This window comes from Cervus canadensis, chromosome 18 (assembly GCF_019320065.1).
Source record: "Cervus canadensis isolate Bull #8, Minnesota chromosome 18, ASM1932006v1, whole genome shotgun sequence".
NCBI classification, from domain to species: domain Eukaryota; kingdom Metazoa; phylum Chordata; class Mammalia; order Artiodactyla; family Cervidae; genus Cervus; species Cervus canadensis.
In genome coordinates this window covers 49740589-49754933 of record NC_057403.1, presented here as the reverse complement: position 1 = coordinate 49754933, position 14345 = coordinate 49740589, and the positions used below count along the sequence as shown (strand labels likewise).

Genomic DNA, 14345 nt, shown 5'->3' with positions numbered 1-14345 from the left:
ACTTGTGCACATTTTCGGAGCTAAATTGTCTTTTGAGGCATTACACATAACAGACTGACAAAACTATTTTTGGGTTCGAAAATTTGTGACTGCTTCTCTAAAACACTACTTAATACAAAGCATAATACAAATCCTAGATGAAGTCATCAATGGAAGCATTGAATAAGATTTGAAAAAGCATGGTTCAATACCTAGATTTTTGATGGAAATTCCTTCTAGCAAACAGCAGGTACTCCAAATATTTCAATAAGGAATGTACCAGCTCAGTGACCTGCAGGCACCCAATGTTACAGAGTATGACAAAGCTTGGAGGGTGAGACAACTTTTAGATAAAAGTTGTTTCTTGATCCTAAATAACACTAACACTGCTCTGGAACTGTTTGCAGTGATAACTACCCTTCTTTTCTTCTTCTTTTGCTCCTTGATCTGTGTGACTGCACAACTCAAGAGTTCTTGCCTTCCTTTGCTTTCTCCTCAGGGTGCACCTTTCACAAGACCTGCACCCCCATCCTCACTAAGCTGAGGCCACGATCAATGCACTCCAACCCTGCACCTCAACAGACAGCGTGTTCTGATGGCCTACCGCACTACGAAAGACCTCATGGCCACTTCAGTGATTGCAGGCAGCAGCCTGGACCCTACAGGCAAGCTAAGACTAAATTAGTCTTTTTCAGTTCTTCACTTGAAGATTCATTTGAAAACGTAATGATTTTATTTTTTATCATAAATATGATTAGCTTGGACGTGACTGGATAGGAAATGCCAACTTTTCCTGGGAAGGAAATTAGCATTCTTTGCCACTTTTATAGATTTTGGAAATTGAGGCAAGTAAGGAATCAAAGTACAAGTTTTATTTCCAGTTTAAGGACCAAATTCTTTACTGTGAAGTATCAAATCTAGTAATAAGTTAACACTATATTAATCCATATAAGAAGTCTTATATGGTCTGGAAGTTCACCTCTTAGAGAAAAATCATTGCCTCAGAAGAATATACTCAAGACAGCATATACGAAACATGCACCCCAGTCATTAGTTTCTTGGGCTTTTGCAGTCATTAAGTCAATCACAGAAATACAAGGAAAAGTTGCTTTAAAAAAAGCAAATTCAGAATTATGAGTCTGTTATTAGTAGAGGTATAGAAAACATGGACAACCGACTTTGCAGAAAGCTAAAAAAAGACATCCAAGGTCAACCTGTCATATCATTTAGCTCACAACTCAAAAAACCATTCTCCAAACTCAACAAATAGCACACACGTGTTTTAATTTCTGGATTATACACTGTTTCCTTTAGATTCAGAAAAGATCACAAAAGCAAACCAGTGAAAGCTTTCTGTCTAGTGTCAAGGCCATAAAATGTTAACAAACATTGTTTATTAAGAATTAAGAGTAACTGTCTTCCAGAATTTGCAGGTGCCAAGAAATCATGGCAACAAAATTGTAGAATAACAAAGTATTACAGAAAAAAAAAAAAGTAAAATATAATGCTTTGAAAAAAATGTAGAATAAATTACATTTTAAACCAGAAAAACTGACAAGCTTACAAGAAACATCTGGGCTGCTGTTTGGAGCGGCTTTTAAAACATAGAGCAAGCAAAAGCAGAGAGACAGCAGAGAGCAGGGAATGGTGCCTACTGAGCTCTGAGACGTGGGGAACTACCTTCTTTTCTCTGGGCTTCAGTATTCTCATCAATAAAACTGGAGCAGATTATCTTTCTTGAATCTTAAAAAAACCCCAAATTTCAAGGTTCCTTCTGTTCATGAACATCATTCTGTAAGACACCATTTTGTAAGAAAGCATACTCTGCTGGGATTGAGAACTGTTCCTATGATCACAACTAGGCTTTTCCTATCCTGTTCATCAGTTGACACGCTCCTGAAACAAGGAAGCATCCTCACCAGACAACAGCACCATTATGAAAATGTTCAGGCATTCAGGAGGTTGTTTTCATGCCTAATAATCATATGAAATGTAACAAACACACTGACACAAGCTGTTAACAAGTCCAAGTCAAAGGAGTGTTTCTGATCTCTTTTGTGACTGCAACATGGAAAAGTCCTTTGCTTTCTGTCAAACACTTCCCCTCACAAGAGGTACATGACACTGTATTCCTACATGCTTCAGACGCTGGGATTAGCAGGGTTCCTGCAATCAGAGGGCACCTGGGGCTTGACACCCTGTGGTAAATCTGGGATCAACAGCCTAACAGATGACACTTCTGTGCGGGTGAAGCTAGTGCTGCTCCTGAGCGGCACACACTCGTCCAGATCCACCTTTTCTGTTCGGTGTTTAACACTGGGCACCCTATTGTCTCTGAAGGGTGTAATAACTTGCACAAGATGGCTAAATTTTTTCTTAAATTACTAAAATTTATGGCTTTCACATTAGCAAACAATCTGCAAAGTTTTTCCATTGATGTCAAAGATGAAAGATTATATATACAGCAATTAGCGTTATTCTGGTAATAATGCCTAAAATTTATAAGTTCCATTATCTTCTCTTCATATTGTATACTGCCAAATGTTTGACTAAGAAATAAATGCAATCTAATGCCACCCACGGCTCAGTGACTAATATATGGCAATCTCAGGCTGGCGTAGTTACTAATCCTCTGGTTCTTTACTTCTATCCCTGCAGGTAAACTGATGAGAAACCAGTGTCTCTAGGCCACACTGAGATGTGCCTTCACTGGGTTAGTATTTACCATTAAGGCCTCTCTGTGTCTTTTTCATTTTCTTTAAATTACAAGGAAATGTCATCCAATATTAAGACCCTCCTGTCTTTAGTTAAGAGAAAACTAGCCTCTTGCAGGTAAGTTTGCGTTTTCTACTATGAAAAACAGGAAGATTTCAACTGTTTTAGGAGCAGGAAAATTTAGAAACAATCTTTTTGTCCAAGCTTTACTTGCTTAGTGGCCTGAAACCATGTATTTTTGTGCTGTTTTAAAGTTAAATGTCTTCCTTAACGGCTTTGTATTTTGTAGGCCTCTTCATGCCCTTTTAAGAGAGAGTAGGACACAAATTTCAAAAATAAAAATAGTTACAAGTGCTACTTAAGCATATTGTATGATTTACTACTATAGATGTTAAAGATGCATTTGTTTTCTTAATGAATAGAATTTTACATAGGAAATATGATAATCTCCCTTTCACTAAGAAAGAGATCACAGTTATTATTATATTAAGAATTTACTAAATGTTGTCTGGCATGTTATCTACTAAAATGCCTATTCAACATAACTACTGAAAGAATTTAGCTATCTAATCTGGCTCTAGTTCATTAGTTCACTGAATACTACATTCATTAAGTCTTTTTACCTTCCCAAGTTGTATTCTTAAAATTGGAAATTATACTGAGTTTTAAAAAACCTTAAGACAATACTATGTGTAAGCTTTTTCCCATCTTCTGAGACAGTGTGTACTTCTTAAAAAATGTGATATAATAAGCATTTTGAAGGAGTATTTTATATATATATATATATGTCATATTTAAGGTCACAGTTTTCATTAATCTGAGAAAATGTAAAGATGTGATTTTTTAAAAAGTCAATGAACTCCAGTGAAACTTTAATTTCTCATTTCATGGAAAATTTAACTACAAAAAATATCAAACATGAGAATTTATCTTTTAAATGTCATGCCTGTATTAGTCATAATTCAATAAGTGGGTTCCTTTCCACATATATTTTAAGATCTTAAATCTCAGTGCCATAAATAATATGATTGAAGAATCATGTAACAATGTATATTTTAATTATCAGATTTGTGTAGTGATTTAGATCAAGATACCAGTGAAAAATTTATCATAAACTAAATGCAATAACAAGAGGAAACAAAAGCTTATGTACACATTTCCAAGATTTTTACAATAAATTATAGTGTACAGTTCCATCACAGCATATTTGTATACAAAGCCGCTACTGTGAACACTGAAAAGAAATCTGTCGTGGAGGTTTTTAACCTTGATTTAATAAAGTTTGTACAGTATCAAATAATATCAAAAGTCTAAAAAAACACAATGATTTTTTAATATCATGTTTATAAATTATTGTTTATATACCATAAGAAAAATAAGGTCAAAGTGCAGTTTAAAAAAAAGTGAAAATTGTTATTCTTGGTAAGAACTAGAAAAATGTATTGTCCCAAGTAAGAAGCAATCTAAAGGCTTATACAGTTTCTTAGGCATTTTCCTTTAACTCTCATACAACCTTGGTTACCATATGCTATAGGACAAACCAATACAAAGGTAGTGAAATAGCCTTTTTATAAAAATAGGAAACACAAATCTAGTAATGAGTAACACTGGAAATAAATATGATAGGCCGCCCCCAAAATGAATTAAATGACTCACAGGAAAAAATGGGCTATCACTGAATGTGATAAAACCTGGGAAATTTCAAAAAATTTTAATTAAGTTTTTAATCGTAACTGGCAATGGTGCATATATCCCAGGATTATGAAACTTTCTAATATAATATAACCAAAACAAAATATGACTTAAAGGTGCTAAACCATGTCACAGAAAATAAAGGTTAAGGATCCAGTAATTAAAAGGCAGCAGTATGGAAATTACTCAAGAAACAGACGGATGAAACATAATTCTGTGTCTTAACTGGCACTTACCACAGTAACTAGTTATATTTTGACAAATTCTAGAACAAATGCCTATACTGAAATACATGTGAAACATTAACCATTTATATAAGAAACTGAAATGGCAACATTACCGGCTTCTAAAACAAATTAAATTTAGAGAAAAGAAAAAGTAAAAAGAATGTGAAGAAAAATCTTATGTTTAAACTTATTGTGGGATCAAAATTTTGACAGAGCTGTATCAATCAAGAACAGTCTTCCTGCTGCTAACACCAGCAGGCAGCTGGGCCTGGCGCAACACCACCCTCCCCTCTCCAGATGCTATGTAACTGGCGCTTTGTTTGTAGGACACTGAGTAATAGACGCTTGTTTTTTGTTTTTTACTGCATGGGCTAAGTTCCTTGGTTGGGTTAACATATAGACTGCCTGAGATAATAAAAACTTCACCATTACGTTAAGGGGAGATGAAGGTCTTTCTAGTTCTGACAGGAGAAAAGGGTTGGCTGTTGAAAACAATATGGATGCTCTGTAGGCCGCATACGTACATACTGAATAATTAATGTCACCTTCAGCAGAAGATTAAAAATCGATGGATATGGATGCTTGTGCAGAATCTTCTCGCCCCCTGACATAAATTTCACAGGGAATCTCCTCCATTACTCGGTCTTCTAGGGCCTGTTCAGGGCACTCATGTGCCTGCTTGAAAGTGTAGCTACTCTTTTTGAAGGTGCTATTAAATGTTTTCATTGGCTGTGGTTGTGCAAAATCATTTCGGAAAGGAAGTTCCACGGAACTGAGGTTGGTCCTGCTTTGTTTGACGCTGGGTGCCTGCGACCCACAGTGGTGGTCGTGGATGCAGCGCGACGCAGTCGAGGCGCGCCGCGTCTTCTGGTAGCTGTCCAGTTCCTCTGACAGGTCGGCCAGGTCGGTGGACATCTCTTTGTCTCTCAGGGAAAACAGTTCATAATGAGGAGGATCAAATACTTCTTGAAACCCAGTTTTATTAAAGGCAGTTTTGCAAGCCATGACCTTTTTTCGAGGCTGTTTCACTTGTACTAAAATAGAAATAATGAGAAGGACCAAGACAATCCCTGACGTAATGCCAATAATTGTTCCGTGAGTTTTAGTGATTTGTTCAAACACTCCTGCTTTTTTCTTTTCTGCAGAAAGAGGAAGAAAAACAATAAGACTTTTAAAATTCATTCATGATCCCTGTCACAAATTGGTAAAATATTTTTAGGTAGAGCAGAACACCTGGGTCAAATACAACACAGAAAATGTAATTTAAAATTATTAGGTTTTTAAACAAAATGAAACTAGCATGACTTCCGGTTAAACTAACCAATCATAAGGCAGCTAGACAGACTACAGGAAAAGCAAAAGGACTTGGTTCTTTACTCAGAAGGTCTGTGAGTACATGGGCTTCCTGGTGGCTCAGTGGTACACAATCCGCCTGCCCATGCAGGAGACACAGGTTTGATCTCTGGGTCAGGAAGATCCCCTGGAGAAGGAAGTGACAACCCACTCCAGTTTTCTTGCCTGGAGAATCCCATGGACAGAGGAGCCTGGTGGGCCAAAGTCCACAGGGTCGCAAGGAATCAGACATGACTAAACAACAGCAATAACACGTGAGCACATGCAGTCTGCAAATCAAAGTAATACATGAATACAGAAAACGTCAAAACAAAATACTCTTGTTCTATCAAGTTTAGCTTTCTGCTCTATGGTAGATTTGAGTTAACCCATAGTATTCCTACTGATGGCCATAAGCAAGGAGAAGAAAAATGATTTCACTGACCCACTCAGATATGTTGACAACCATGGTCCACTGTTTTTCAATGGTTACCTGAAAATACTTCCTCTCAAGTACTTACGACAGCAATATCATACATTAACTTTCCATAGTTAAGATATTTATTGAACTCTTGGGAGGATAAAAGGGAGATAAACTGTAGTACTCAAACAGTGATTTGATAACCAGCATTACCACAAGGCATATCTCTCTTTCAGGGAGTATACACTGATACATAGCATAGGAAATTCACGGAATAAAAAACACAGTCCTTATAAGGAGTCTGTTTAACACTGTAAGACTGAATCCATCAGTTGATTTTTACTAAATAGTATTTCCATTTAATTTTAAAAATAAGAATACTTTAGGTTATAATCTACATTATTATGACAATAAGGTATCTTTACGATATAAACGACCATGACAAACTCATAGACAACTTTAAGGTAAAAAATATAGTCTATAAAAATTGCTTTTGTTGAGAATAATATTCAGTTTTACCACATCCCAAAGGTCTGTGATTCATTAAGGAGAACATTTATTTTACATGTCTTCATTCTGCCAAAGCAGTTATGCCAAGTATAGTTGTAGAAAAAGAGATTTTCTTCTTAGTGAAAGGCAATGGCCACACCTCTAAGGGCTGGCCTTCACCAGCAGACTCACCTTTACAATGATTTTCATCCCAAGGGTATGCACAGTTTTGAATCCCATTACAGACTAAAGAATTATTGATGCACATGTTGCTGTGGCAAAAGAAAGTGCTGCCTGTGCAGGGAGCTGTAGGAAAAAGAAAACTTTGTTGCTAAGAAGAGAAAGCAAACAGATTGTAACATCCTGATCTATTTTACCTTTGCTGTTACAAAGTCAGTATCCTATCTCAAAGGCTTTTCTGTGAATATACTCTGTACTGCACAAACAATAAGACAAAGGCCTATATTCTCTGATGCTGACTCATGTAAACTTTTACCAAGGTTGGGCACCAAAAGATTGCTTTTAGTGTAATAACAGTATGAATACATGGTCATCCCTCGGTATCTGTGGGGCACTGGTTCCAGGACCTGTGGCCAACACCAAAATGTGCAGATGCTCAAGTCCCACGGGCGGCCCCTCTGAACCAATCATGGAACGTGTTACCGCAGTGTTTCCTACTGAAAAAGTCGTGTGTTAAGTGGACCTGCACAGTTCAAACTCCTGTTTCTCAGGGGTCAGCCATATTTGATACAGGTCTTATGAAACTAGTACACAGAACATTTTTTTTCAAAATGTAAAAGAAAATATTAGTGAAGACATGGAGACACTGAGCCCTTGTGCTTTGCTGGTAGGAATGTAAAATGGTGCAGCTGCTGTGGTAACTAGTGTGGCAAATGGTAAATAGTTCTCAAAAGTTTGTATAGATTACCATAAGCTCCAGCAATTCCACTTCTAGGTATGTATTCTTAAGAACTGAAGGCAGAGACTCAAATAGATATTTGCTGTTCACTGCAGCAATATAACGCATAGGAGCCAAAAGGTGAAAGCAACCCAAATGTCTGTTGAAGGAAGAATGGATGACCACAGACAAAATAAAAAAGCACTCTTTGGAATTTTTAAAAAGTCTTTAAGCAGTAGACACATAGAATATATGCCATTGAATTTCACATTTGGTATAATTCTTTAAAACTCCTTAATGGTCTCAAAGCTTATCACAAGGAAAATGAGTATTAGATATAGAAATAAGCTGTTAGATGGACAGAAAAGCCAATGAAGATGTATGGTGGTATTTTATTCAAGTACAAAATTAGCAGGTGTACCCACTTCTGTTGTATCATATATGTCATAAAACTGTATCACATATAACATTTATTATATGTCTCTAGGACATATAACAGATGCCCTAGAGAGTATATAGTATTTTTAAATTCCTCATTTATAAAAACTGGAGTTTTCTGTTGTTTAATTATCATACCACAATTCTATTATATACTAGATCATATTACATGTTGAGCTCTTATTTTACCTATTTCATCCAGTTTACAAGTGGGGATACAAGGAAGCTGTTTTCAAGACAAGGGGAGTGAAGTTATAAACAGCATTGTACCCGATTTTCTGAGTCAAACTATTATTAGTTCTTATAGTTTATCAACAGGACACTATGTGACAGGACCTTGATGGCCCTTCTCAGCTTCAAAAGTGGCAGAAAGCCAGGTTTTCTGCTCAGTGTTTCTTACTGATTGAATAGTGAGTGGAAAGTACGCCTTTTTTTTTTTTTTTAATCATAGAGTTCTTTATAACTGCTCTCCACACTATTTAAAGCAATTAGAAAGCAGCGCAAGCAATGATACTGTCAGCTTTCATTTTGTAGGAATGCAAGTTATATTTAAAATCACAAATGTATTAAGCTTTATGGATTTTCAGTGGACAAGCATAACTGTTCATAATAAGAATGAAAGTATCAGTTATTGACACGGGTTGCTAATGACATGCTTCAATTCTAAACTATATAAAATGGCTGAATTACATAAATAAAGGACAAAGATAACAGCAAAAACACTGCCAGTTATGAACTGCTCTCTGCTTACAGCCTGAGGGCTTTCTCCTTTCCCCTTTACTGACTACTGGGTCAAGGTGCAGCAGAGGGGAGGGGGTTATCACTTTAGCTTCCCTCTACTTCTGATGAGATGTGGCAATGCTGCTGAGAGATAGTTCTGTCCTTCAACTAAGCCTGCAGGGGCCCTGTAGGGCAATATGTCACTGAAAATCACATTATGGATTTATTCTAACAAAAATATCTTCTGCTGCTTTCACAGTTTTAGTCCTGGAAATTATGTTCCTAAAACCATTCCCTTCCTTAAAGAGTAAGGTATATATTAGTACTCAGTGCTTGGGAAGAAGTCAAACATATCCTGGTTGCTATTCTGTATTATGCACTTTGGCCAAGTACTATTTTAGTCACATTTGCAGTCTACAATCAATGAGTAGATAGGAAGTGGACCTCTTATGCAGAATTAATGCATTTATATAAATCTCCTGTGAAATATTTTCATGGATGGATTCATAGTAATTATAAATCATTAACAGTTTAGAGGAAATACAAGGAAATCAAACCTCAAGGAAATCAAACCAGTCAATTCTAAAAGAAATCAATCCTGAATATTCATTGAAAGGACTGATGCTGAAGCTCTAATACTTTGGCCATCTGATGCAAAGAGCCGATACACTGGAAAAGATCCTTGATGCTGGGAAAGATAGAGGGCAGGAGAAAAACGGGGCAACAGAGGATGAGATGGTTGGATGGCATCACTGACTCAATGGACATGAGTTTGAGCAAACTCCAGGAGATGGTGAAGGACAGGGAAGCCTGGCGTGCTGCGGTCCATGGGGTGGCAAAAGGTCAGATACAACTTAGTGACTAAACAACAGTTTGGAGAAGAACAAATGAGAGTTAACAATGTGAATTAATGACAAGCATGTGAAAGTATACTGAAGCTCTCAAATGTGCTCATCAGGTAGACATTTTTAAGTTGAAACTTTTGTTTTATAAAAGTTCACAAAATTCTTTATTTTGATCACACACATGTTTTTGGAGGGGTACTTTTTGTTCTCGGGTAATAAAGCTACATTTGGGATATGGAGTCAAGCCTATCATAGCCTTCAATTAGTCTGAACTTTAATGATTAGTATAAAGATATCACTTGAAGGAGGTTTGTCACCTGTTTACTTATTAGATCTGTATTAAAGAGAAATCATTAGTTTTACAGAGAAAATAACTAAAACACATTATAGAAGAACTTTACATATAAGATTTAGACAACTGCTACCCAAAATAAATAGAATGTGAGTCAAGAATAAGAACTAGTAGCCATGTTAGTCTTTAAAAAGAGACAGGTGGAATTGATTCTACTGACTGTTAAAGACTTAATTTGGTCTTTAAATCATATCTGACTCTCCTGTGATCCCATGGACTATAGCCAGCCAGGCTCCTCTGTCCTGGTGATTTCCTAGGCAAGAACACTGGAGTGGGTTGCCATTTCCTTCTCCAGGGAAATCTTCCTGACCCAGGGATGGAACCTGTGGATCCTGCATTAGCAGGTGTATTCTTTACCTCTGAGCCATCAGGGAAGCCACTGATAGTTTATTTAACCTAATGTATTTCTACAGAAAGTTAATACAGCAGGATCACGGCTGCTACCTTCAGAAGGGTCTGTGTGCAGGGTGGCCCTTAGCTGGCATCTGGAAACTTGGCTTTCCTCCATTCCCTGACTGACAAGGGTAGTTCACGGTGCATAGAGTTTGTGTTAATATCATTTATGCCAAATATTAACAACTGGTTTCCTTCTGTGAGTCGAGAATTTTGGTATATTCAAGGCAGAGTGCACCTATGTGAACAGTCCCCAGTAAAAACCTTGGGTGCTGAATCTCTAAAGTCGGCTTTTCTGGGCAGAAACATTGAACAGGTGACTATATTTTTTGGTTGCTGGAGAAATGAACATGTTCAGGGTGCCCCTCCTGGGAGGGGTGAGCATCATCCCTGTGCAAGGATTTCTCCAAAAAGACAGTCTTTTCCCTTTCACTGTAATAATCTTAGCTATTAAAATGAATATATGCTGGTCATAGAAATCACCTAACATATGGGTGGTGCTGTGGAAACCTGAAACAATATCCAAAATGCTATCATTTTAACATGTAATCAATCAATATAAGACACTAAGAACTATTTTACATTCTTTATTTTACCAAGTCTTTGAAACCTGGTATATGTTTCTGTAATTGCAGCACCTTTCGGCGTAGACTGGCTGCAGGACACGTGTTCACCGGCACACGTGGCTGGTGGCCCCTGTGCTGGACGGCATGGGCGCAGATGAGGGGAGCAAGGTGCTGAGGGGAGAGTGAGAAGGCTGAAAGCTTTTCCTGCCAACTACATCCTTGTATCAAGTGCTGACTGCTAGTTACTTGAAACAATGAAACAACCTTTGTTGCCTTGTTTTTTATTTTTCAAGCTTGAGAAGTTTTCAGAATAAAACAATTTTTAGAAACAAACTGAGGTTCTATCTCTAGGTCAAAAAGAAGCAACAGCGCAGTCTACTTGTGGCAAACACCACCCCGCTGAACTCTTGACTTCCCCACTGCTTGAAGAATTCACCACGCTCAAAATAACTCAACATTTCTTCCTTTTATCTGTTCAATTTTCATTTTCCAAGTCGTGAGGCCCCAGATTTTAAGTACTTCTGAGTCAGTCACTCTCTTGTCACTCTGCACCCTTGTGGAGTGTGTCTCCGCAACTCTTCTTTCAACTCATTGTTACGTCTTTGATTCAGATCTTCCTCGTTTCCCACCTCAACTATGGAAGTAACCTCCTAAATAGCCTCCATGCCCCAATAAAAGCATAGCTCTTTTTTTGGAATAACATCCTTCAAAACTCCCCAATGCCTGTAACATGAAGTCTAACTTCAGCCTTTAGTTTAAAGGTCTTCGAGCTCTAGCTCCATCCTTCCTGGTTCATTTCTCTCTGTTCTCTCCCACTAATTCCTGTGGCCCAAATCAGCTCTGGTTCTACACCTTTTCCATTACAGCAACACTGTTTGAAGATAACCACCTCACTTAACATTTCTACCTTGTAAAAATCAACCTACCCTCAAGGATAAACTCAAAGCACCTTTCTGCAAGGACTACTTGCTCCATAAACAATGTTGCCCACTAGAAGTAACTTGGGATATTTAATTAAGAAAGCACTTTGTTTTCTGTCTGAAATGGGTCTTTGTCGTAGTCAATTCTGTATTTACTTCATTTGCATATATGTCACTTCACTTAAGTGACTGTAAGATCCTTTAGGACAGGGATTGTATCATCCATTTCTGTTTCTTCATAGCAAACACTTCATATAGTAAAAATTAAATAAATGAATGGAAGGAAGGTAAGAAGGCTGGTTGGCTAAATTAACTTCATAATCCAAATGACCATCTGGCAGTTCAAAAAGATCTTAGAAGAGCTCAGCAAAGCCTGTATATGGTCACATACAACATGATTTTAATACATAATCCAGGGAGTAATAATACCTTGAAATTATAACTAAAGGGTAAAATTATCAATTCCCACATTTCTCAAGAAAAATACCTGATAATATCTTACTAGTGTACTGAAATATGTATTAATTTTGAAGTTGCAGAAATTATATAGGTTACCATTATACCATATTCATCAGTCAGGATACAAAATATCTTTGTCTCATAAGGACAACAGATAAGATATGCCACTTATTTTTAAAAATATATATAATGTGAACATATACATGTAATTATATCCAGGAAGTTTGGGTGAATTTTTATATGCCGGCTTTCTTCATTCAGATGACGACTGTGAGGAAAGCAACCCATTAAACAGGCTAATCAGTCCGGCCTAAATGTAGATTAAAGTTAAGGGCCATTCAAAACCAAGTCAGCTTTTCAGTCCGGCACTGAGCAGTTCTTCGGATCATGTCTGGTGGCTCTGCAGATTATAACAGCAGAGAACATGGTGGCCCAGAGGGAATGGACCCCAATGGTGTTATCGAGAGCAACTGGAATGAGATTGTTGGTAACCTTGATGATATGAACTTAAAGGAGTCTCTTCTTCGGGGCATCTATGCTTATGGTCTTGAGAAGCCATCAGCTATTCAGCAGAGAGCTATTATTCCATGTATTAAAGATCCAAAAGGTAATTCTGGCACTTGGAGATTACACGGGAGCAACTTGTTCTACCATGTTCCACAATGCCTGTGTTGGTGGAACAAATGTTCGAAATGAAATGCAAAAGCTGCAGGCTGCAGCACCACATATTGTTGTTGGAACACCAGGAAGAGTGTTTGATATGTTCAACAGAAGATCTCTCTCTCCAAAATGGATCAAAATGTTCATTTTGGGTGAAGCAGATGAAACGCTAAGCTGAGGGTTTAAGGATCAAATCTACGAGATTTTCCAAAAATTAAATACTAGTATTCAGGTGGTGTTGCTTTCTGCCACAATGCCAACGGATGTGTTGGAAGTGACCAAAAAATTCCTGAGAGATCCAATTCGAATTTTGGTGAAAAAGGAAGAATTGACCCTTTAAGGAATCAAACAGTTTTATATTAATGTTGAAAGAGAGGAATGGAAGTTGGATACACTTTGTGACTTGTACGAGACACTGACAATTACACAGGCTGTTATTTTTCTCAATACAAGGCGCAAGGTCAACTGGCTGACAGAAAATGCATGCCAGGGACTTCACAGTTTCTGCCCTGCATGGTGACATGGACCAGAAAGAAAGAGATGTTATCATGAGGGAATTTCGATCAGGGTCAAGCCGTGTTCTGATCACTACTGACTTGTTGGCTCATGGAATTGATGTGCAACAGGTGTCATTGGTTATAAACTATGATCTACCTACCAATTGTGAAAACTGTATTCACAGAATTGGCAGAGGGGGTCGATTTGGGAGGAAAGGTGTGGCTATAAACTTTGTTACTGAAGAAGACAAGAGGATTCTTCGTGACACTGATACTTTGTACAATACTACAGCAGAGGAAATGCCAGTGAATGTGGCCGACCTTATTTAATTCCTGGGATGAGACAGTTCTGAATGCAGTGCTTGCTGTTGCTGAATAGGCAATCACAATATGCATTGTGCTTCTTTCTTTGGGAATATTTGAATCTTGTCTCAGTGCTCATAACAGATCAGAAATACAGATTTTGATAGCAAAGCAACATTAGTCAGGAGCTCTTGAGGAAAGTCATTGGCTTTATCCTCTTTAGAGTTAGACTGTTGGGGTGGGTATAAAAGATGGGCTCTGTAAAATCTTTCTTGCTCAGAAATTTATTTCCTAGTTCTGTATAAATGGTTGTATTAGATGTTCTCTATCATTTAACAATATACTTGTGGACTAAAAGATTTAAGTGCTGTATGAAATCAGCCAATTATGTTAAGCTAGCATATCTGCCTTTATTGTGTTTGTCATTAGCCTGAATAGA

The 14345-nt window shown here is 37.4% G+C and overlaps 1 protein-coding gene and 1 pseudogene across 3 annotated transcripts in view; one reads left to right on the top strand and one right to left on the bottom strand.

Moving 5' to 3' along the window:
* Nucleotides 1-1356: 1356 nt before the first annotated feature.
* The window catches only part of NETO2 (neuropilin and tolloid like 2), a 71031-nt gene continuing 58042 nt past the window's right edge, over nt 1357-14345 (bottom strand). For all 3 annotated transcript variants that reach the window (XM_043437080.1, XM_043437081.1, XM_043437082.1), the window contains exons 8-9: nt 7048-7161; nt 1357-5752 (exon numbers count right to left, since the gene is read on the bottom strand). In XM_043437080.1, the coding sequence (XP_043293015.1) occupies nt 5172-5752; nt 7048-7161 (695 nt within the window). In that variant the 3' untranslated portion in view covers nt 1357-5171. The remainder of the gene's footprint in view (nt 5753-7047; nt 7162-14345) is intronic.
* LOC122421211 lies at nt 12640-13933 on the top strand (annotated as a pseudogene).